At 42.0% G+C, this 18,847-nt stretch overlaps 1 protein-coding gene across 1 annotated transcript in view; it reads left to right on the top strand.

The window, feature by feature from the left end:
• Positions 1–18,847, top strand: part of cdh18a (cadherin 18, type 2a) — a 50,700-nt gene that overhangs the window by 19,715 nt on the left and 12,138 nt on the right. Inside the window, exons 3-8 of the mRNA XM_017494999.3 lie at positions 5,308–5,602; positions 7,309–7,428; positions 16,206–16,373; positions 16,526–16,713; positions 17,401–17,654; positions 18,698–18,834. Coding sequence (XP_017350488.2) covers positions 5,308–5,602; positions 7,309–7,428; positions 16,206–16,373; positions 16,526–16,713; positions 17,401–17,654; positions 18,698–18,834 — 1,162 coding nt within the window. The remainder of the gene's footprint in view (positions 1–5,307; positions 5,603–7,308; positions 7,429–16,205; positions 16,374–16,525; positions 16,714–17,400; positions 17,655–18,697; positions 18,835–18,847) is intronic.

Here is an 18,847-nt window from a genome sequence, read left to right as displayed (position 1 = left end):
TGTTGTTTTTTTTTGTTCACACATGATCACATATTACTCACATCATCATGAACATGTTGGGAAAACGTATTATACCACAGGACTTTTCCACGAACAGAGCCGTGACAGCATTTATTACGGCTCTTCAGATACGCGAGTCGACTCCCGGTGTCTCGAAGAGTCGACTCTTTTTTGAATGAATCATCTTTAGTACAGTTCAAATCTGGGATTCTCTTTAAATGAATGCTCTCATGCTGTGTGATCCTAGATGGCTGGGGCAGGTCTCACTGTGTGTGTGTGTGTGTGTGTGTGTGTGTGTGTGTGTGTGTGTGTGTGTGTGTGTTGGGTGTGCATGACAATTCCCATGACTCCCGTACACAGCGTGGGGTCTGCAGGTGCAGAGAGAAAGCGGGGAAAGCGTTGGCCTTACACAAGTCTCCGTGAAGGTGAACGTTCCTTTTAGCCACAGGGAGGAACTTTAGAAGGTCAATGTCTTCCTGACTAATTGCGCTCTGTTGTGGGAATTTAGCAGTAGCCAAGATCCAGAGATACACTTTGTGTGTGTGTGTGTGTGTGTGTGTGTGTGTGTGTGTGTTGTTTCACTATCAGCCTTATCAGCATGCCAAGTTATTATATTGCTTTTTTTTTCACCCAGGGACATGCTCTGGCAGATTGTGTTATTCGGCTTTTTGGATCAAGCTCATTCCGCGCCCTCTGTAGTGATCATTAGCGAATAAAATGTCAGCATGGATCATTGGATAAGTAACCTGAAAATGATTACTTCTCTCGAGCGATTCTCTCAGCTTCCTGTTAACCCTCGGGCTTGTTGTTGGCACGGAGCTGCTTAGCTGTAAATGTGTTTGCTGTAATTATGGACTGTTGCACAACCCCCCCCCCACCCCCCCCCACCCCCCCAAAAAAAAAAAACCCTTCGCGTTAACGCTCTGTTGTTACAGATTTGCGAGAACGTGTAAAATCTCAGTTGCTTGATTCTCACACTGTACATACGGCACGAGAAGCGCGTTCTTACTTCGAGAACACGTTTGAAATCTGCATAAAAGATTCATAACCACATTACTGATGAGGAAGTCGATAAAGGCAAATGAAATGCAAATCAGCACACACACACACACACACACGCACACACACAGACGCAGGCCACAGGCTGTGTGTTTCTCTAATCCTACAACCACAGTAATAAGTTCCTGTCAGCTGGTGAAATGGCACCGTAATTTGTTGGAAATGGAGTGAATATGTTTGCTATAAAGAACGTGAGATAAACAAGTATAAGTCTGAAACATCCGCTTCGACAACGTCATATTAAAATCAAATACTTCCTGTCTTGTTTAGGCGGCCGATTCTGGGCGATTCAGTTGTTTTATCGCGATTTTTAAAATCGAAAATAACAAAATCGGTTAAAAATTCCTCTCACACACGCCTACCGACGATACATGAGTCCATGTTTTGTGAAGCATTGCTACTGTTTCCTAAAGTATAGTTTTTTGGCTCATTGGGGAATCGTCTGGCTGTGCTAGGCGCTTACCGATTTCAGACTGAGAAGTGGGCGGAGTCGAGTCTCGTTCGGGAGCGTTCATAAAATGGCCGACGAGAGGCCCGTCAAAAAAAAATAAAAAACAACAGGTTTTCTCCTGACAGCCATGTAAGACACGTGTACATGTATATGTAAATCCTGTTTAAGATATTTTCCAGGTTATTTATTGAAGTATGACTAAAGAAATCAGCTTTTTCACCTTTAACTTCAATTAAACCGCGAAGAAAACGAATCAGTATCATCAGAATCAACATCAAAGCGAACCGAATCATTTACACATCATCTTTTTGAGTAAAAAAAAAATATTTTTATTGTACGTTCACGAATATATACCTGCTCTTCTTCTGTGCCCACGGCTTCATTTTCCTCCACACCACTTCCCCATCAGAGTTTAACTTTGAACGCTGATGATTAGAGTTATTTTAAGTTGAGCGTTTGGGGAAATACAGTGAGGTGAAGACGCCGTGAATCAGTCCACACTCCCGTACCTCTCTGCTCATGTTTCATATTCGGCTCTACTTTATTCCAGCCAGGCGCCAAAGGCTTTATCCTCAAAATGTCAGAGGAGCTGAGTGTCTGCACTCTGTGTCTCACCTGAGCCCAAAAAGTACAAACTTTTTTACGCTGAAGGAATGTGTGAGAGAACTCTGGTGTTAGAGTTGTCACTGTGGTGGGAGACGTTCCTGGAACTAAAATGGAGATTCTTTTTTTTTTTTTTTTTTTACAAAAAATAAAAAAAGGATCAGGATATGTGTTAGATTCTCACGTTTGGACGCTTTAAGCAACCATATATACAAATAAATATAAATGGTCTGCACTTATGTCGAGCTTTTTTAACCTTAGCGGTTCTACAAAGCGCTTTAAACAGTTTCTAATTCACACACACACACACACACACACACACACACACACGCACCAATGGCTGCAGAGCTACCATGCTAGGTGCTAGCCTGCCATCGGGTGCAACTAGGTGCAACCCATACTGTAAATCCCCTTTATATTCAGTGCTCGATCCCGATTGGTCTAAAGCTGTTGATTCGGTTCCTACAACAGCAGCTCTGCCGGGTTCACATTGACGCACTCCTTCTAAAACAGTCAAAAAAAGTTTTCTTTAATAAAAGAGACATTTATTTCACATTTACGGAAGGAGTCTCCAGTGTCAGCGCTTTCTAACGGTCAGACGTAAAGCGCTAAGTTTTCCAACATCTTCAGGACGGAGGAGTTTACGCGTCCTTGCGTTTTCGAGGACGTCCCACGACGTTATATGCGACGGCAAACGGACAGAAAGGACGACGTGACGTTCTTCCATCGGTAAACATTGTAAAAGTGTGTGCCGTTATAAGAAAATAACTTGAGGCTGGGAACAGTAACGTCACTCCGGCATTGATTATTTTCCTGTGACAACATGACACTGAGTGTTTTATTCCTTACTTATATAGCGTGGCAATTTAAAAAACAATCAGCTTCTTCCCAAAAAAATTAAATAAATAAGGTGTTTTATTGCATTTGAATGCGAAGGGAAATCAATGAGCGCGCTGGAGACGCCGTTAGATTCTCCTGTTCTGCACGAGGAGATAAAACGAGACTCTGTGAACATTCTGCAGGTGAAATATTACAACAACAACAAAAAATGTTAAATAATAATAATAAAAAATAAAAAACAACTCTGACCCTTCGCTGGTGAAAACCTGTTTAAAAGGCTGTCTAATCTGTTTGAGAGAAAAGCAATTTCTTTCAAACTTGTTGCGGTCAGTTTCACAGATGTGCCTTTAAGCTACGATCAATGTTTTGGGGGGTTTTTTTATTTGTTTTTTGGGTTGTTTTTTTTTACACTTGCCTGGTGTAGCGTCTGCTATTTTATTGCACTAATAAAAACAGAAATAATTCCATGCCTGAGGCAACCTGAACGCTCCGAAATGAGTTCCTAAAAGATAGTTGATTTCTGAGATAACATTCTTTAATTAAATCTGTAATTTTTTCCCTCAGTTGTAACGGAGCGGCGCTGCAGCTGGATGAAATTGTGCTCCTTTATCGTAGCTGGTCCGCAAATCACGGTCCGGATCAATGACTGGGTTCAACACAGAGTCAGACAGTGTCATCGACAGCCAGCCCATAATCATAAATCCACAAGGCAGCGTGAGGTTAGGACGAAAACACAGGCTAGGGACTAATACAAACATAAAATTCTGAACAATACATATTTATTCTACATTATATTTAATATATAAGTATTTTATACAATGTATTATGACGTTATGCAACGGCAGAGATTAAATGTGTGAGTCCTTTTAATGACTTGATTCATTTGAGTCAATTCAGTTAAATGAGTCGTTCAGATTTGTTCAGCAATTTGTTCAGTTTGCCAAAATATCCAATATGATCAAGCTGGCGTCTAAAGCCTGAGTCGTGTAAAAATAGTTCACTAAAATATTTTGTTTGATTTGATAATTAACTTATAACGTACGTGTTTAGCAGAAGTATTTATTTTTTTAAACAATTAAAAACACACTAATACTGCATGCACTGAAACTCTGGAAATCTCCATCTCTGACTCAGCTGATTCACTGAATGAGAGAGAAGTGAATCTTAGTCATGAGAAAAAGGATCCATCCATCCATCTTCTATACCGCTTATCCTTTTCAGGGTCACGGGGAAACCTGGAGTCTATCCCAGGGAGCATCGGGCAGGAGAGAAGTTCATTTCAATCATGACAAAAAGGATTCACTCGCTCAAACACTGATTCACTGAACAAGAGAGGAGCGAATCTTGGCTATGACTGAAAAGATTCACTTACTCAGTGATTCAATGAACAAGTGCGGACCAGAAAAAGGTCATGACCAAAACATTCAAAGAGTCAACATCGAATCATTGAATGAGACATGACAGGAGCGAATCTCGGTCATGACAGAAAGATTCACTGAATCAAATACTGATTCATGAAAGGCAATATGATTCATGTTCATCACATGCACAGTTTCAAATACGAGCACATGAATACGAATATTTAGATAATCATGAAGTCGGTTATAGATACGCATGGAAACGTACTGCTTCGTCTTCCACGTTTCAGTTTTGTGGTTCTTGTGGTTATGGTTTTATGCTTGGAACCCTGGCACTTTGAGACAGCAACGCAACACACTCATCTCACTCGATTAACAGCGATCAAGACATACTAACGTTGGTATTTACAGGATGTAAGACTTTCACCGAAAGCCAGTTCACGGTGCGCTAAATGATTAATAATAGCTCGGTATTGTGTTAAGATTTTTGTTTAAAAACAAAGGAAGTTTAAATACAGAGGTTGCCGTTGCTCTCTGAAACGTTCCATTCATTATTTAACAAATTCTCCACACGGTTTCCACAAAACATCAAAGTTCATGCAGAAGCATGCGCAGGATTGGGTCTCACTCCTTTTAAGGTGTTTTTTTTTTTTTGAAGAGAACAGTATGATTAATAATGATATTATTTGTTTTATTTCTTCTTCTTTGTGGCTTTTTCAAAACCTTCAGCTATTTCAAACATGCACAGAGCTGAGCTGTAAATATCCGTTAGATTTCATCTGTTGAATTCTGGATTCTGATTGGTCGGAAGGCGTTGATTCATGTTCTTTACCTCTGACAGTACTGCAGGACGTTGTGATGAAGAAGAGTTTACTGTTACACCCCGAAGCTGATTATTTCCCTATAACTGCACTGCCTGAAGTGATTTATTCTTTACTTGCGGTGTGATTAAATAATCCACTACAGACTTCGTTTATTTTCTGGGTCGTCCTACAGTTGCGCTCCAACTCGGATAAGGGCGACGGCTCGGTGCGTTATCTCCTTTCAGGAGAAGGCGCTGGCACCATCTTCACCATTAATGAGTCTACAGGAGACATTCACGCCACCAAGAGCCTGGACCGTGAGAAGAAGAACCACTACGTCCTCCACGCTCGAGCCATCCACAGCGTCACGCACCACACCGTGGAGCCCGAGTCCGAGTTCATCATCAAGGTTCAGGATGTGAACGACAACGCACCTACCTTCCCCAACGGCCCGTTCACTGCCTCCGTACCCGAGATGGCCGACATCGGTGAGTGTGTATGGAAGTGTGTGTGTGTGTGTGTGTGTGTGTGTGTGTGTGTGTGTGCTGATGGGAGGGTCTTCTGGAAAGAGATTCATGCGATAATTTGGTCAGATTTAGCACATCTATGCATTTTTTCTTTGAATTTTTTTATGTCGCAGGTTTTGCGAAGCGAAGAATTGAAACAGTGATACAGACGGCGTGTATACAAATCTAAGAGACAACCGAGACACATATTTATGTATTTTTTTAAAAAAAAAAAAAACACACACAGCAAGAAACAAAGCGAGACTAGAAAACACTAAGTGTAAGGCTAGTAAGGAGAAGAAGACAGAAAAGGGAGGACCTGTCTGATCTGTGAGCTGCTCATGGCTTTATTAGCTGGGTCATCAGTTTGTGATGGAGCACTGCAGCATTCCGCTTCTTCCACGTCTCGCTTGTTTGCAGCTACAATTTATGAAGTCTTGGCGTGGTTACAGAGAACCTCACGAGAGCATCCGGCTTTTCTGAAACGGCTTCAGCCGAGGAGCGAGAACTGTTGTTTCAGCAGCACGCCGGATCAGCCGCGTATACGCCACATTTCACACGCTTAAAAAACCCCTTTTAGTAATATTTGTGCTGACGCGATGATCCTCGGGCGTGATCCCTTGGACCGTTTCCCAGCTCTCGAACGCTGCCGTTTAAGCTGAGCAAAACACAACACTTACCTGCTTCTCACCTAAGCAAGTGTCGTCCAGTGCAGCTGATAAATAACTCTGCAGGAATGTGTTAGGAAAGCTCTAATTGTGCGCAGACCTTTGCCTCCCTCTCGCTATCGATTAGCCGAGCTCAGGCCGAAGAGCCGCGGAGTGATCGATTCTTCGCAATCACCCCTGCGTGCTCGCACACACACACACACACACACACATCAGAGGACTCTGACGGAACTGCCTACTTCGCCAACTCGGCTTACCTCACCCACTCAGACAAAATATATAATAAATTATGAAACAGAATACATAACCGCTACAGATCGAGTTAGCGCTCTGCAGTCTCCGTTGCAGGACGCTGATGGATGTAATGATTTGTTTGTGTCGACGGAACGTTCCCTGGCCGAACAAGTCAGCAGGAGCGTCTGGATTTTTTTTTTTTAAGAAAGGGCAAAATTTTGATGTACTAGTGATCCCTGAGAGGAAATAGTTGTTTTTGTTAACAGAAGCCGTGTTCAGGGTGTACGCTCAGCCATGGCACAGCGCTCCTCGAGCGGTTAAGCTGCGAGTTAAGAGCTTTGCTCAATCCTACAGTGGCGCTCTGGGAGGTCTGGGTTTGAACTTCTGTTCACCCGGTCACCAGCGCTGAAACTCTCGAACTGCCTGAATTTGTTCTCTTCGTGTCAACGTTTGCTTTATTGAGTGTGAGAGCGGCTCAGAGCCACGATATTAAAATAACAGTGCAGGAAAAGGTGGTTTGGGTCGATTCCACAGAAGAAGCAGTTTTGTTGGTCTCAGAATGAACATCTGTGGATGAAAGGTTTGTATTTGTATTGGAATACAGCCTCAGAATCACGGTGCCTGCGAAATATTGGGCAGTTCGACCTTGAGAGGTGAGGTGATACCTTCCAGGTCAGGTTTTTGGAAAATCTTCTTCCAACCGAAAGAGCGAGAAGGTTTGGCTTGTGGTGCTCAAATTCACTAACCCTCTCGCTCTAAAACACATCTTTATATTCTTCCACACAGGAACATCAGTCATCCAGATCACTGCCACCGACGCCGACGACCCCACGTACGGCAACAGCGCCAGGATAGTCTACAGCGTCCTGCAGGGGCAGGCATATTTCAGCATCGACCCGAAAACCGGTGAGCAGAATCAGAGCATGTCTTCTTCTCCTCCCTAACGGTGCTATCTATATATAGTTATCACTTTTTCCCTCTGTTATTCCGACTTCTACACCGAGCTAAGCAGTTCATTTTCAATGCGGTCCTTTCACAAACCGTAAGGTGCAGGGTTTAAGGTTATCACCGGGTGCTTGGCGAGGAAAAGCCGCCACCTGTCTGTTTTAATTAAGACGCTTGAAACGTTTGTGGTAGAAAACGCATTGTTATTAGCAGGAGTTAAGAATAAGGAAGTGTGTATTGTTCTAGACTCTGGTGTCTACATCTGAAAACATGAAAACAATCACGTGGCAGCTTTATTCCCCGCTGAGTGCCTGTAATTACCGTAAAACCCCGTATCTACGCGTATATCATTTCTACCTTGAGCCGAGCAAACCACGTTTTCAACCACTTTCTAATGATCATTACCTTCACAGTTATTTGTAAATTATTCGATTTTACACTTTAAACTGCCATTTTTTATGAAGGGGGGTGGGGGGGGGGGGCTTTCGGGAGGGGCGTTAGTTAAAACCGGACAGCTGAAAACACCTACACCAGTGGTTTTCAAAGTGGGGGCCGCGGCCACCAGGGGGGCCTCCAGGGGGCGCCCGGGGGGCCTCAACAATTTGGTCGGAGCCACCAAGCCCATCCCTCCCACTAGTATGTTTTCTCTTTCTCACTCTCAGACAACCACACACACACACACACACACACACACACACACACACACACACAATCAATTCCTAATGTAATGTAATGTAAAGATGTAATTATTAATAATAAAAAAGGGGGATATATTCAGAAGTCTGTATATTTTAACGTGTTTTAAAGACATCTTGCAAAAGGGGGGCCTCGGTCAAATGTTAATGACATCTGGGGGGCCTCGCCCTGGAAAAGTTTGGGAACCCCTGCCCTACGCAACTGTCAATCAATCCTGATGCACGTGTCGACTGACTCTTTTTGCGAATTTTTGAGCAATATCTATCGAAAGTTCCCATGCAAGTTGCAAAAAGCTTGGCTTCTAAACGCCAAATACTCCCGCTAACTATCATAATACACCCCGGGAGCTTGCACCTGGTATTCCTTGGATTGTTGGAAACATTTGATAAGGCGACTACGGCGCTTATCATAAAAGTCGGGTCGTGCGTTTTCTCCAGCTGGAAAGTAATCAGCGAGTGAGTCAGTCCACTGCAGCAGACCCTTAAGACCAGAGCATCAGGGAGCCCATTAAACAACCTTCTTATTGTGCTAGTTATTGTGCCTGCCTCTACAGACTATAATTGACGGCCTCTCTTATTGTGGAGAGCCTTTCAGTGTTGCTGCTCTGTGCTTCGAAAGAAATAAGAAGAGCTTCTGAGTGGTCCCCTCCCTTCTACTAGCAGAATGCGTCTTTTGTTGCCTTGTCTTTGTGGGGAAAAGCTTCTCTGTAAATGTCTGTATAGCCCTTTGAGTGCATAAAGTGGACGGACTGTGTGTGTGTATGTGTGTGTGTGTGTGTGTGTGTGTGTGTGTGCAAAGACAGCAATAGATGGTGCCTAGAAGGCAAGCGAAAGAAAGAGATAGATAGTGTTGGGTGAGCGAGAGAGAACGGGCATCGATTATATGTTGAACTGGACTTGAACCTTGCCGTAAAGGTCTGTTATATAAAATTCCAGCGATATTTCAGGGAGAATGATATTGCTCTGTGCTGTAAGCCACCAAAAATGATTGACCATTTCAAGCTATTGCGATAGAAAATGGTTCGCGTCGAGCATAAAGGTTATGAGCGTATTTTCCGCCCACTGTTTAAGTGGGCTTTCCAAGGCAAGTGCGAATAAAGTGTACCAAATAATGTTAATATAACTAGAATATGGCAGGACAGAAGGTCTTTCTATTATACGATATATATTTTATTTATAACGGTATAACTCCTTTGGAAAAAGGCTAGCGTGTGGTTTGTATCAGGATGAATGGGACCAAGAAAACACAGAACCTTCTTTCTTTACGTATTATGTCGTGTAGATTTGCTAACAATCTGCTAGACAGATGGATAGATAGAGAGATTGGGTCATGTGACGTCATCAGAACACGCATCGAACAGTACAGCTAAAAAAAAAAAGAAAGTCTGATTTACCGGCGAACATCACTGCGAAAGACCTTGCTAAAGAATTCCGTGGAATTGCGAATTTGCCAGTTGTTCTGAATTTTGAGTAGGCCTGACGTCAATTCGCCAGTGATGGCGGCGTAGAGAAGGACTATTTTACGAGTTTAGAATTATGAATCATTTTCGCACACATCTTCGGCCCTCGAGCGATAATAATCCATTTACCATTGTCGCATCGATTCATTTCAGTCAATCACGTCCTCAGATTGTGACACCCCGAGTACCAGTGTTTGACGGTATACATGCACATGCTTATGAAGACAGTTCTCCACTGACCTTTTTTACTTCAAACACGGCGTCCGTGCCTGGTGCATCGGTTATCGATCTCCAGAGCTGCTTCAAGCCTTTGCACTTTGAATGGAAAATCTTTCATGCTGCAAAGAAAGCGTTCCTCATCACTCTCACGGCCAGCGAGCGCACGGATTTCCACCTTAATCCATAATTCTCGGCCATCAGAAATCATTATATATATATATATATATATATAAATATATATGTGCAGTTTGTTGTAGTGTAGATCAGTAATTTTCACAATGAGGCATGTGTGAAATTCCTGCTAAAAGGAAAAACGAGTAGGCTCATCCTCACTGCACTCCATGTTTTTAGTGAGACATTTAGCCATTACTCCATATTTGATCAAATCATTTTTATTTGAAAGAAAAATTTCTTATTCGGAAAAAGTCTGGACCTTGGCGTGTCTCGTTTCCATCACCCATCACTCGTCAGAGCTCAGTCGATATTAAACTGATGAGGGATTGTTTTTTATTTCTGTATGAGTGAACGTGAGAGCCTCTTCCTCCAGCGCCTGGCCTCTTGTGTCACTTCCCAACCCGCACCACACACACACACACACCCCCCCCCTCCCCACACACCTCACCTTGACAGCATCGCACAGGCTGCTGATCCTACCTGAGAGCTTTTCAGAAACTGTCCAATGCTCCCATGCTCCTCTGCTAACTGCGAGAGAAGTTCTCGCCCTGTTCCACCTCGCTGTCCGACCTTATTTTCCCTCTTCACTCTCCTGCCTGTAGCGAAAACACCGAGGGACTATTTAGCGTGAACATTTTGCTTTCTGCGCTCAGTGGCACGCTGAAATCCCGCGAGCTGGCAGGTGGGATCTGCCGAGGCCGTGTGAGGTTGAATGTGTGTGGCGTTCTCTGGGGCAGAACGCGAGTGCGTGTTTATTCGCTCTGGCGTGCGTTAGGAGTTTGCTCGAGTCAAAAGCCACGCGAGCTTTTCAGCGTTTTATTATTGTCGGTTTGCGGTGATATTTAAGACGTTTTGACAGTCTGCAAGAAGGACCACGTATGCGCTATTAACTTCAACACTGGTACCATTTTATGAATAAATAGTTTATCGATTATTTATTTACCTTTTATATCGTGGCGCAGATTTACGAGGGTCAGCATCAAGCGTTTTATAAGCTGATAACACATATAACAATTACATATAACGTCTGTTATCCCTGTTCTAATTTTAGATCGCGTAGTAAAAGTATTTGTAATTAAACTAAATGTTTGAAAGTTCGTAATTACAACCTGTTCGGCATAGTGTGTGTGTGTGTGTGTGCGTATACATAAATATGTTACGCACTCATTGATCTGTATTTATGCTTTGAGAAAAGATCCGTCCCCGAGCGCCGGTTCCTCTCTGCCACGCCTCATCGGAATTTACGACTCACTTCCTCAATTGATGTTATGGCTGCATTTTAAACGTGGAGCCTTCAGAAAGCCGGGTTTCATATCGTTCAAGGTTATATAGTCAACTGTAAAATAATGAAAAAGGAAGTCTGGCTAACCTTGGCCGTGAAACTCGGCCACTGTAATATATTAAAGCGATACAAGAGGCGGGCGCTGGCTCAATTGAGCATGCTTTATTTATGGCTTTGTATAAAGAAGCTATTTGTCGCAATCTGATTTTCTGCACTTATCTTTTATCGGGTTGCTACTTAGCCAAAATATGATATTACAGAAATGGAGATTGTGTAATGCTCTTCTCCAGGAGATAAAACTGGAGCCAGAAAACTTCCTGCAGCTATTGATCAGCGAGACAGAAAGGAGTTTTGGCTGCCCCGTCATGCTAATCCGTTTTAGCTCCAAGGCTTTCGTGGACTTCGCACCACCTGTTTTCTGTCTGCTGAAACTTTTTTTCTCACAGCTTGTGCCTGTTCCCTTTCAAAGGGAACTTCGACGTTGCGTTTAGCATAGCACTATGGGAAGCGCCTCTCGCGCGTGCTATGCTAAACGCGACGCCGAAGTTCCCTTTGAAAGGGAACAGGGCTACATGCGTAACCCAGACTTTTCTCTTTTAAAACAAAAACTTCATCCTATGCTAACAAGTTTCCAGCTCAGCTAATATGGCTCTAAGTTATGCTAGCAGATCTGTTCTTGCCTTTGGTTTAGTGTTAGCAGCTTTAGAATTTTTCTATCTCTATGTACAACGTTTTTTTTGTTTGTTTGTTTGTTTGTTTGTTTTTATGACCTCATAACAAATACTTAACATTTTTATCTACAGCCCTAAGCAACAAGACGGTCGTTTTTATTTAGAATTTTAACCCAACGTTTCTTTCTTCATCTACAGATAAAAGCTTATAGCATTCACAAATAACATCCTTAAAGATTTCATGCAAAAAAAAAACAAAAAACCAGTAATTTAAGTCTACTGCAAATTTGTCCAAGTAGTGAAGTAATCTAACTGCCAAAAATGCTTACAGATGACTTCGATGTACTAGCCTGTCTATGTACTGTATACTAGATGAGAAGTAAAGTGTTAGCTCACTTGTAAGTTTTAATCCAGCGTTACACAACATGCTCAATTTTCGCAATTTATTTCTAAATTGTGATTGTACACGAGGTTCAAAACCTCTTTAATCTGCCTCGTTAGCATTTCAGGCTGACGAGCATCGACTTTAAATGTGCTGCATGAATAAAGACGGCACGACTTGGAATCCGTTCAGAACTAGCTTTAAAATGCAGCAGTTTATTACATCTCCTGGTAGAGTACAGTGAGCTAAAAGTGGTCTTTCATATCAATACGTTCTTTACTTTGAGTAAACAGCCGCCATTTTACGTTAACGACTTAACAACTCTTCAAACCATCCTTCATAATCGGCTAAAAGTTACAGATTTGGTTACAAATGAACCTTTCTGTCAGCTTTACCTTGAAGCGCATTGTTTATTTTCAAGCAAAATACTGTCATTATATGTATCTGTATATGTATATGCTATAATAATCACATGTATATAGCATCATTAAAGTATACTGTTATATAGGTTTTGTCCCAATTATATTTGAAGCCATATATACAGTAATTAGTTCACAAATACCATATAAACTAGTAAACTCTTGTGTACTTTCGGTACTCTGTGCACCTATCTATAGTCTTAATCCATACAGGTAAAACAATTAAATAGATTTTGAGTCTATATCTCGTATATTTTCAAGTAAAGTACGGTCGTTATTGCCTGCTTGGCTAATCTACTAATAGTATCTTTCGAGTATTTTTCAGCGTGAACTAAAACTGTAATCGTTTTACTTACACGTATACATTTTACAAGTAAGTGTGTACAGAATTAGTGCTCTTTGTCTACATCCAGTATAGTTGAGTAGAGGTAGTACGGGATGTACTTAATACTTGCAAATAAACTAAAGTGTACTATATTTTATTGCTTTAGATTTTAGATTTTGTGATTGCATTCTTTTTTTTTTAAAAGATGTGCTATACTCTATGCGGTATATTTTCGAGGAAAGTGCAGTTTTATTGTGTATAAGATTTGATAATAGTTTCTTTCAAAAAGTTATTCAGAACGAACTAAAGATCTGTAATAATTTTACTGTAATAATTTTTCAATCCAGAAGCAAGTACAGAACCAGTACATAGACGGTGTATAAAGTCAGACTGATGTGTATATTTTTAGTGTACTGTTATATACAGTATGTAGTCGTACGGATCTGACACTTATCGTATGTGTTATCATTTCCTCAGAGCTACAGTACGCCGTTTAGTTTCATGATGTTCTTATCGACGGCGTTATTAACAACAAGACTCGCATTTACTTTGCGTATTTAAAGACAAGGTTTCGAGCATGTTCATGAGTTGAGCTTTACAGATAAAAGAAGTTGTTTAAATTTTGCTAGAACAGTCACTCAGGTCTTTATATTTCCCATCGCTAATTCACCTCTTAGCTATTATCACGCTGGACTGGTGGCGTAACGTTTAGATTTTTCATTTTTTTCTTAGAACTATGGAACATATTTTATCCATTTTAACACGCCGTGCTGAACCAGATGATGATCCATGAGTTTTATGTCGAACCCAAGGGAAACATTCATATTCCTCTTTGTTTAAAAAAAAAAAAAATGGCCTCTGTTCACTACTCTGCTATGAACTGCACATTTTCGGTGCCATATTGATAGTGGAGTCATGAACATTTAGCCAGAATGACTTATAAAATGACTTTGTGTCTCTCTCTGGACTCACAGGCCTCAAGGACTTCAGTGAACTTTTTCAGTACTATAGAAAGTCATATAGGACGAATACTTTTTTTACGAAGGCTGGCGTTAACTTTTTTTTTTTTTTTTTTTTTTGTCACTTAATTTGAGAAACGTAATACATTAACGTGCTGCAGCATGAAATAGATTTAATTATGCATTTCCGTAGGTCACACTATATCTGCATATCAAAGGCTGCACATTGGCATTTATCTCAATGTCAGCTTCTAATGAGCAACCTGAGATCCTGAGGTATATAATAAGCCCAGGCGCTAATAATTAGTTCACGCACTGTCAGAAATAGACGGCTTTCATTGGTACATTTTGCTCACAGCAGTGCGTCTGGCTGAGGTTTGCTTCTAATTTCCAGCCGCATTCGCACTGTAGTCGAAAGGAGTGTTGATTCCTCAGGGAATGTACAGATGCAATGCGCTAACCCGACCTGTTTTTCTCTCCAGTCATCCTCCATTCCATCGGGAAAGTATGCACGGGTGTGTATAAAGCCTAGAGAACCTTTTGGCCTGTGTGTTACTCAATAATTGGGCATGACAGAGTGTGTGTGTGTGTGTATGTGTCTTTAAGAGGCTTGAATTCGCTGAGGGGTCACAAAGTTTTTGCCAGGTTTCAGCTCTTGCGCTGTTACTTAATTAGGAAGTGAAGCTCTGGCTCAAATGTCACAGTCCAATTAATCTTTTGTTCCAGGCTAATAGAAATTAACACTCTGGTGATGCTGCGTGATGAGGGTTGTTTTTTTGTTTTTTTTAAATGCAGTACTTTAAACCTGCGGAGACCCCACGTCTTAAAAATGCACCAACGGTTAAAGGCTCTGTATTGGAGCTGACTTAAAACTACAAATTAGTGGCAAATTTACAATTCATGAACAGCATCGAAGTGCTGCTCCTAAAGTTCACTGCTGTAAAGTTTCTCACTCAAAACACAAACAATGAATGTCATATAAGGACAGTATTAAAGAATATATATATATATATATATATATATATATATATATATATATATATATATATATATATATATATACACGACATTATGAAATAAATAATCACTTGAATGATCCACACATCTACAAAGTTTAACTTATAAAAAATATAGTTTAACCAATCCTGATTATTCCTAAAGGAGGTTTGGCCAATACTGACCTATCCCATGGAAAGTTTGACCAATCCCACGTGCTCTTACAGAAAATTTAACCAATCCTGTCTACTCCCACAGGAAGTTTGACCCCACTCCCGATCCCACACACACCCATAGAAAGTTTGGCCAATGCCAAATATTCCCACGAAACATTTGACCAATCCCGACTACCCCCCACTAAAAATCTGTCCAATTCTGCCTGCTGCCACAGAATGTTTGACCAATTTGACCAATCCCAACTACTCCTACAGGAAGTTTGACCGATCCAGCACACACTCGCCGAAGGTTTGACCAGTGCCAAATGTTCTCACAGAACATTTGACCAATCCCAACTACTCCCAAAGAAAGTTTGACCAATCCCGATTACCCCCATTCAAAATTTTACCAAACCCACATGCTGCCACGGAATGTTTGACCAATCCTGAATACTCCCACGAGTAGTTTGACCGATCTGGCACACACTCACTGAAAGTTTGACCAATCTCAAACTTTCCCACAGAACGTTTAATCGATCTCACCTGCTCCCCAAGTTTTGACCAATCTCAGCCAATCCCATCTTCTCCAATAAAAACTGTCACTGACCTGTCCCACAGAAATTTTGACTAATCCCGCCTTCCACAGAGTTTTCCAACTGGAACACTAAAATTTCTTTCTAGGCTCCTTTAGTTGTCTGTTGGCCGAAAATGTCGAAGTTACCGAAACACATTTTTGTCTTTCCGTTGTCATCATCAATGCAGGTGTCATTACATTTTTGACTTCCTCAAATGCACGACCTCGTTTCCCATCGTATATACTTATATATTTCCCTTCAGCAGTTTTAGGGGGTTCCCACATTTTGACCTGTGACAGTTTTGTGCACTTAAGTGATTATCGCAGAAAACTCCCAGTGTTGACCGTCCTGTAGCTGTGCCTCCTTTTCAAAACAATTCAAACATTACAAATGTACTGTTTCGATATTTTGTTCTCTTGGTTGTAGGTGTCATTAGGACAGCGCTGGCCAACATGGACAGAGAAACCAGAGAAATGTACTCCATCATCATCCAAGCCAAAGACATGGCCGGTTCAGTGGGGGGTCTTTCAGGGTCCACCACCGTCAACATCACACTCACCGACGTCAACGACAATCCACCCAGGTTTCCTCAAAGTATGTGATGCTTCACTCTTTTCAAACCAGTCTGAGCCAGTCATGTAGAAAAGTAAACGAAATGCAGTCCAACTAGCATCAGCAGTCAAACCAAGTACAAGGTTCTGTTTCAAGGTTCAGTCTGTACATCAAACTCCTGTTTTCTGCTCCAGAAAACTACCAGCTCTACGTCCCTGAGTCTGCTCAGGTTGGGAAAGCTGTGGGAAAAATCAAAGCCAATGACGAAGACCTGGGAATCAACGCAGAGATGGAGTACAAGATCACCAACGAGGAAGGGGCGGCCATGTTTTCCATCTCTGCTGACAGTGACAAGAGAGAGGGGGTCATCTCCCTGAAAAAGGTGTGAAAAAGTGAACCCATACTGAAACAATTCCAATTCACTCCAAAAACAAAAAAAATGTTTATTATATTCTCGAGTCTGACCGCTCAGAAGGTGTTGATGAATTTTCTATAACAGCATGTCTGACAGTAGTGCTATCGTTTCTATAGCAACAGCTCATTCACTGGGACAAAAAAAATGTGTGGAATTGTTGGTATGGGGACGTTTTCTGTAAGGACACGTTTGTTTAACATTAATCAATTGTAACAATCAGAGCTTCAGTCAGTCCCTCCAGAATTTAGCGATTTTGCGATCGGAGAAATGAACACAAAATCAAGGAATATCCGCGAGATGGAGCTTGCAATTTTTCAAAAATTACCGCAGACTTGGGCCGCGACGCGTCACGTGACGTCAAAGCTCTCTTCGATTCACGTGCGTCGAACACGAGTACAGCTAAAAGGTCTCATTTACCGACAAACACCACTGTGAAAGAGCGAAGAACAATTTCTCGCGACTGCGATTTCCCCGAACTCTCAAAAACGCAAAAAAAACCCGAAGCGCGAAATCCTTTATGGACTGTAAATCTGTACGTTTCAGAGGAATAAAACGTGAAAGTAATTCATTTAGGGGTGAAAACGGTAACTCCAGTAACTTCGTCATGTAGATTTTTAAAATAATGTCTAATCATCTGTTTTTCTCTCTGTACAGCATCTGGATTATGAGAAGAAGAAGGCCTACACTTTAAGCATCGAGGGAGCGAATACACACCTGGACCCTCGTTTCTCGCACCTCGGCCCGTTCAAAGACACCACCACTCTGAAGATCATCGTCGGGGACGTGGACGAAGCTCCGATCTTTCCCATGGATTATTACATCATGGACGTCTACGAGAACGCGCCGGCCGGCACAGACGTCGGCGTTGTGACGGCTCAAGACCCCGACAACGCCAGGGGAAAAATCAGGTGACTGCCGCAGAGAACAAATTAAGCGAGTCATCTGCTGTGATGCGTGATATACACGTCCGTGGGATTGTTTTTACATGATTTAGCTGGTGACAGGTGACATTGTGATGTTGTGATATTGTCACATCCTCAGTGTTTTGTCAGATTTTTACAGCAGCGCATATCAAGCATGCGGCACCGTGCACTGTTTAGCATTTTCCCCACTGTGTCCAAATTGCTAGCTAATTAGCGGAGCCCCTTGCGAGCTAAATCGGGCGCCGCTGTCACGCATAAGCAGTTGGACTCACACAGGGAATGAGCTTTACCTGAATTACGGAGGAAATACAAAGAAGGAAAAAAATCGGATGAGAGATAAATGCTGAATATGACCGTGTTCACGACGCAATAAGTAATGGCACCCTCACTCACCGCCATGTTCTGGTTTTATTTGTCACAGTATACCTGCTTCAGGAGTTTGTTAATGAAATACTCACCAATGGGGTGGTGGTGATGAAGCGCCGTTACGTCGTTGATTAATTTCCTATAACAGCTTGCCCTGAAGTACGTTATTCCTCAAAGTACTAACACTGGAGACTCCTTCCTTTAAATAAACATCTCCTTACTGAAAACTCCGCCATATCATACATTTTAAAATCCGTTTATGTTTAGTATCTGCCACGCAAAGGTCTGTGAAAGAGTTGCTACAATAGAAACGTTTTAGAACAAGCCGCGACTAGCTGAACCTTATAGCTACAGTGTGTGCTTTTCATGAGCTGGTTTTTGCTGCGTGTGGTAACTGCCTTAGTGTTGAACGCACTTCTACTCCCAGCGGAGTGTTGGAACTGGAACAGCTGGATGTTCACGTGGGAATCGACTCCCGAATGTTGATGCGGTTTCAGCGCATTAGCCCCGCTCGCTTATTCAGCACGGCTGATTTAAATATTTAAATATTCCGCACGCTCAGCAACCTCGCAATTGTTTAATGAGATATCATTATGTTTACTCAGAATAGCGCGGATGAATTAGCCACGCGTCATCGTTTGACACAGAGTTCTGATCCGCAGGTACTCCGTCGACGAGAGCGCAGATGGAGAGACGCTTTTCAGCATCGATGAGAACAGCGGCCTCATTAAAACCACAGCGAGTCTGGATCGAGAGGGCGTGGCCTGGCACAACATCACTGTCAGTGCTGCAGAGGTTGGTAAGTAACTACA

The sequence above is a fragment of the Ictalurus punctatus genome, chromosome 20 (genome assembly GCF_001660625.3).
Source record: "Ictalurus punctatus breed USDA103 chromosome 20, Coco_2.0, whole genome shotgun sequence".
NCBI lineage: Eukaryota > Metazoa > Chordata > Actinopteri > Siluriformes > Ictaluridae > Ictalurus > Ictalurus punctatus.
Note: the sequence above shows the minus strand (reverse complement) of the source record. Positions and strands in the feature narration are given on the sequence as shown.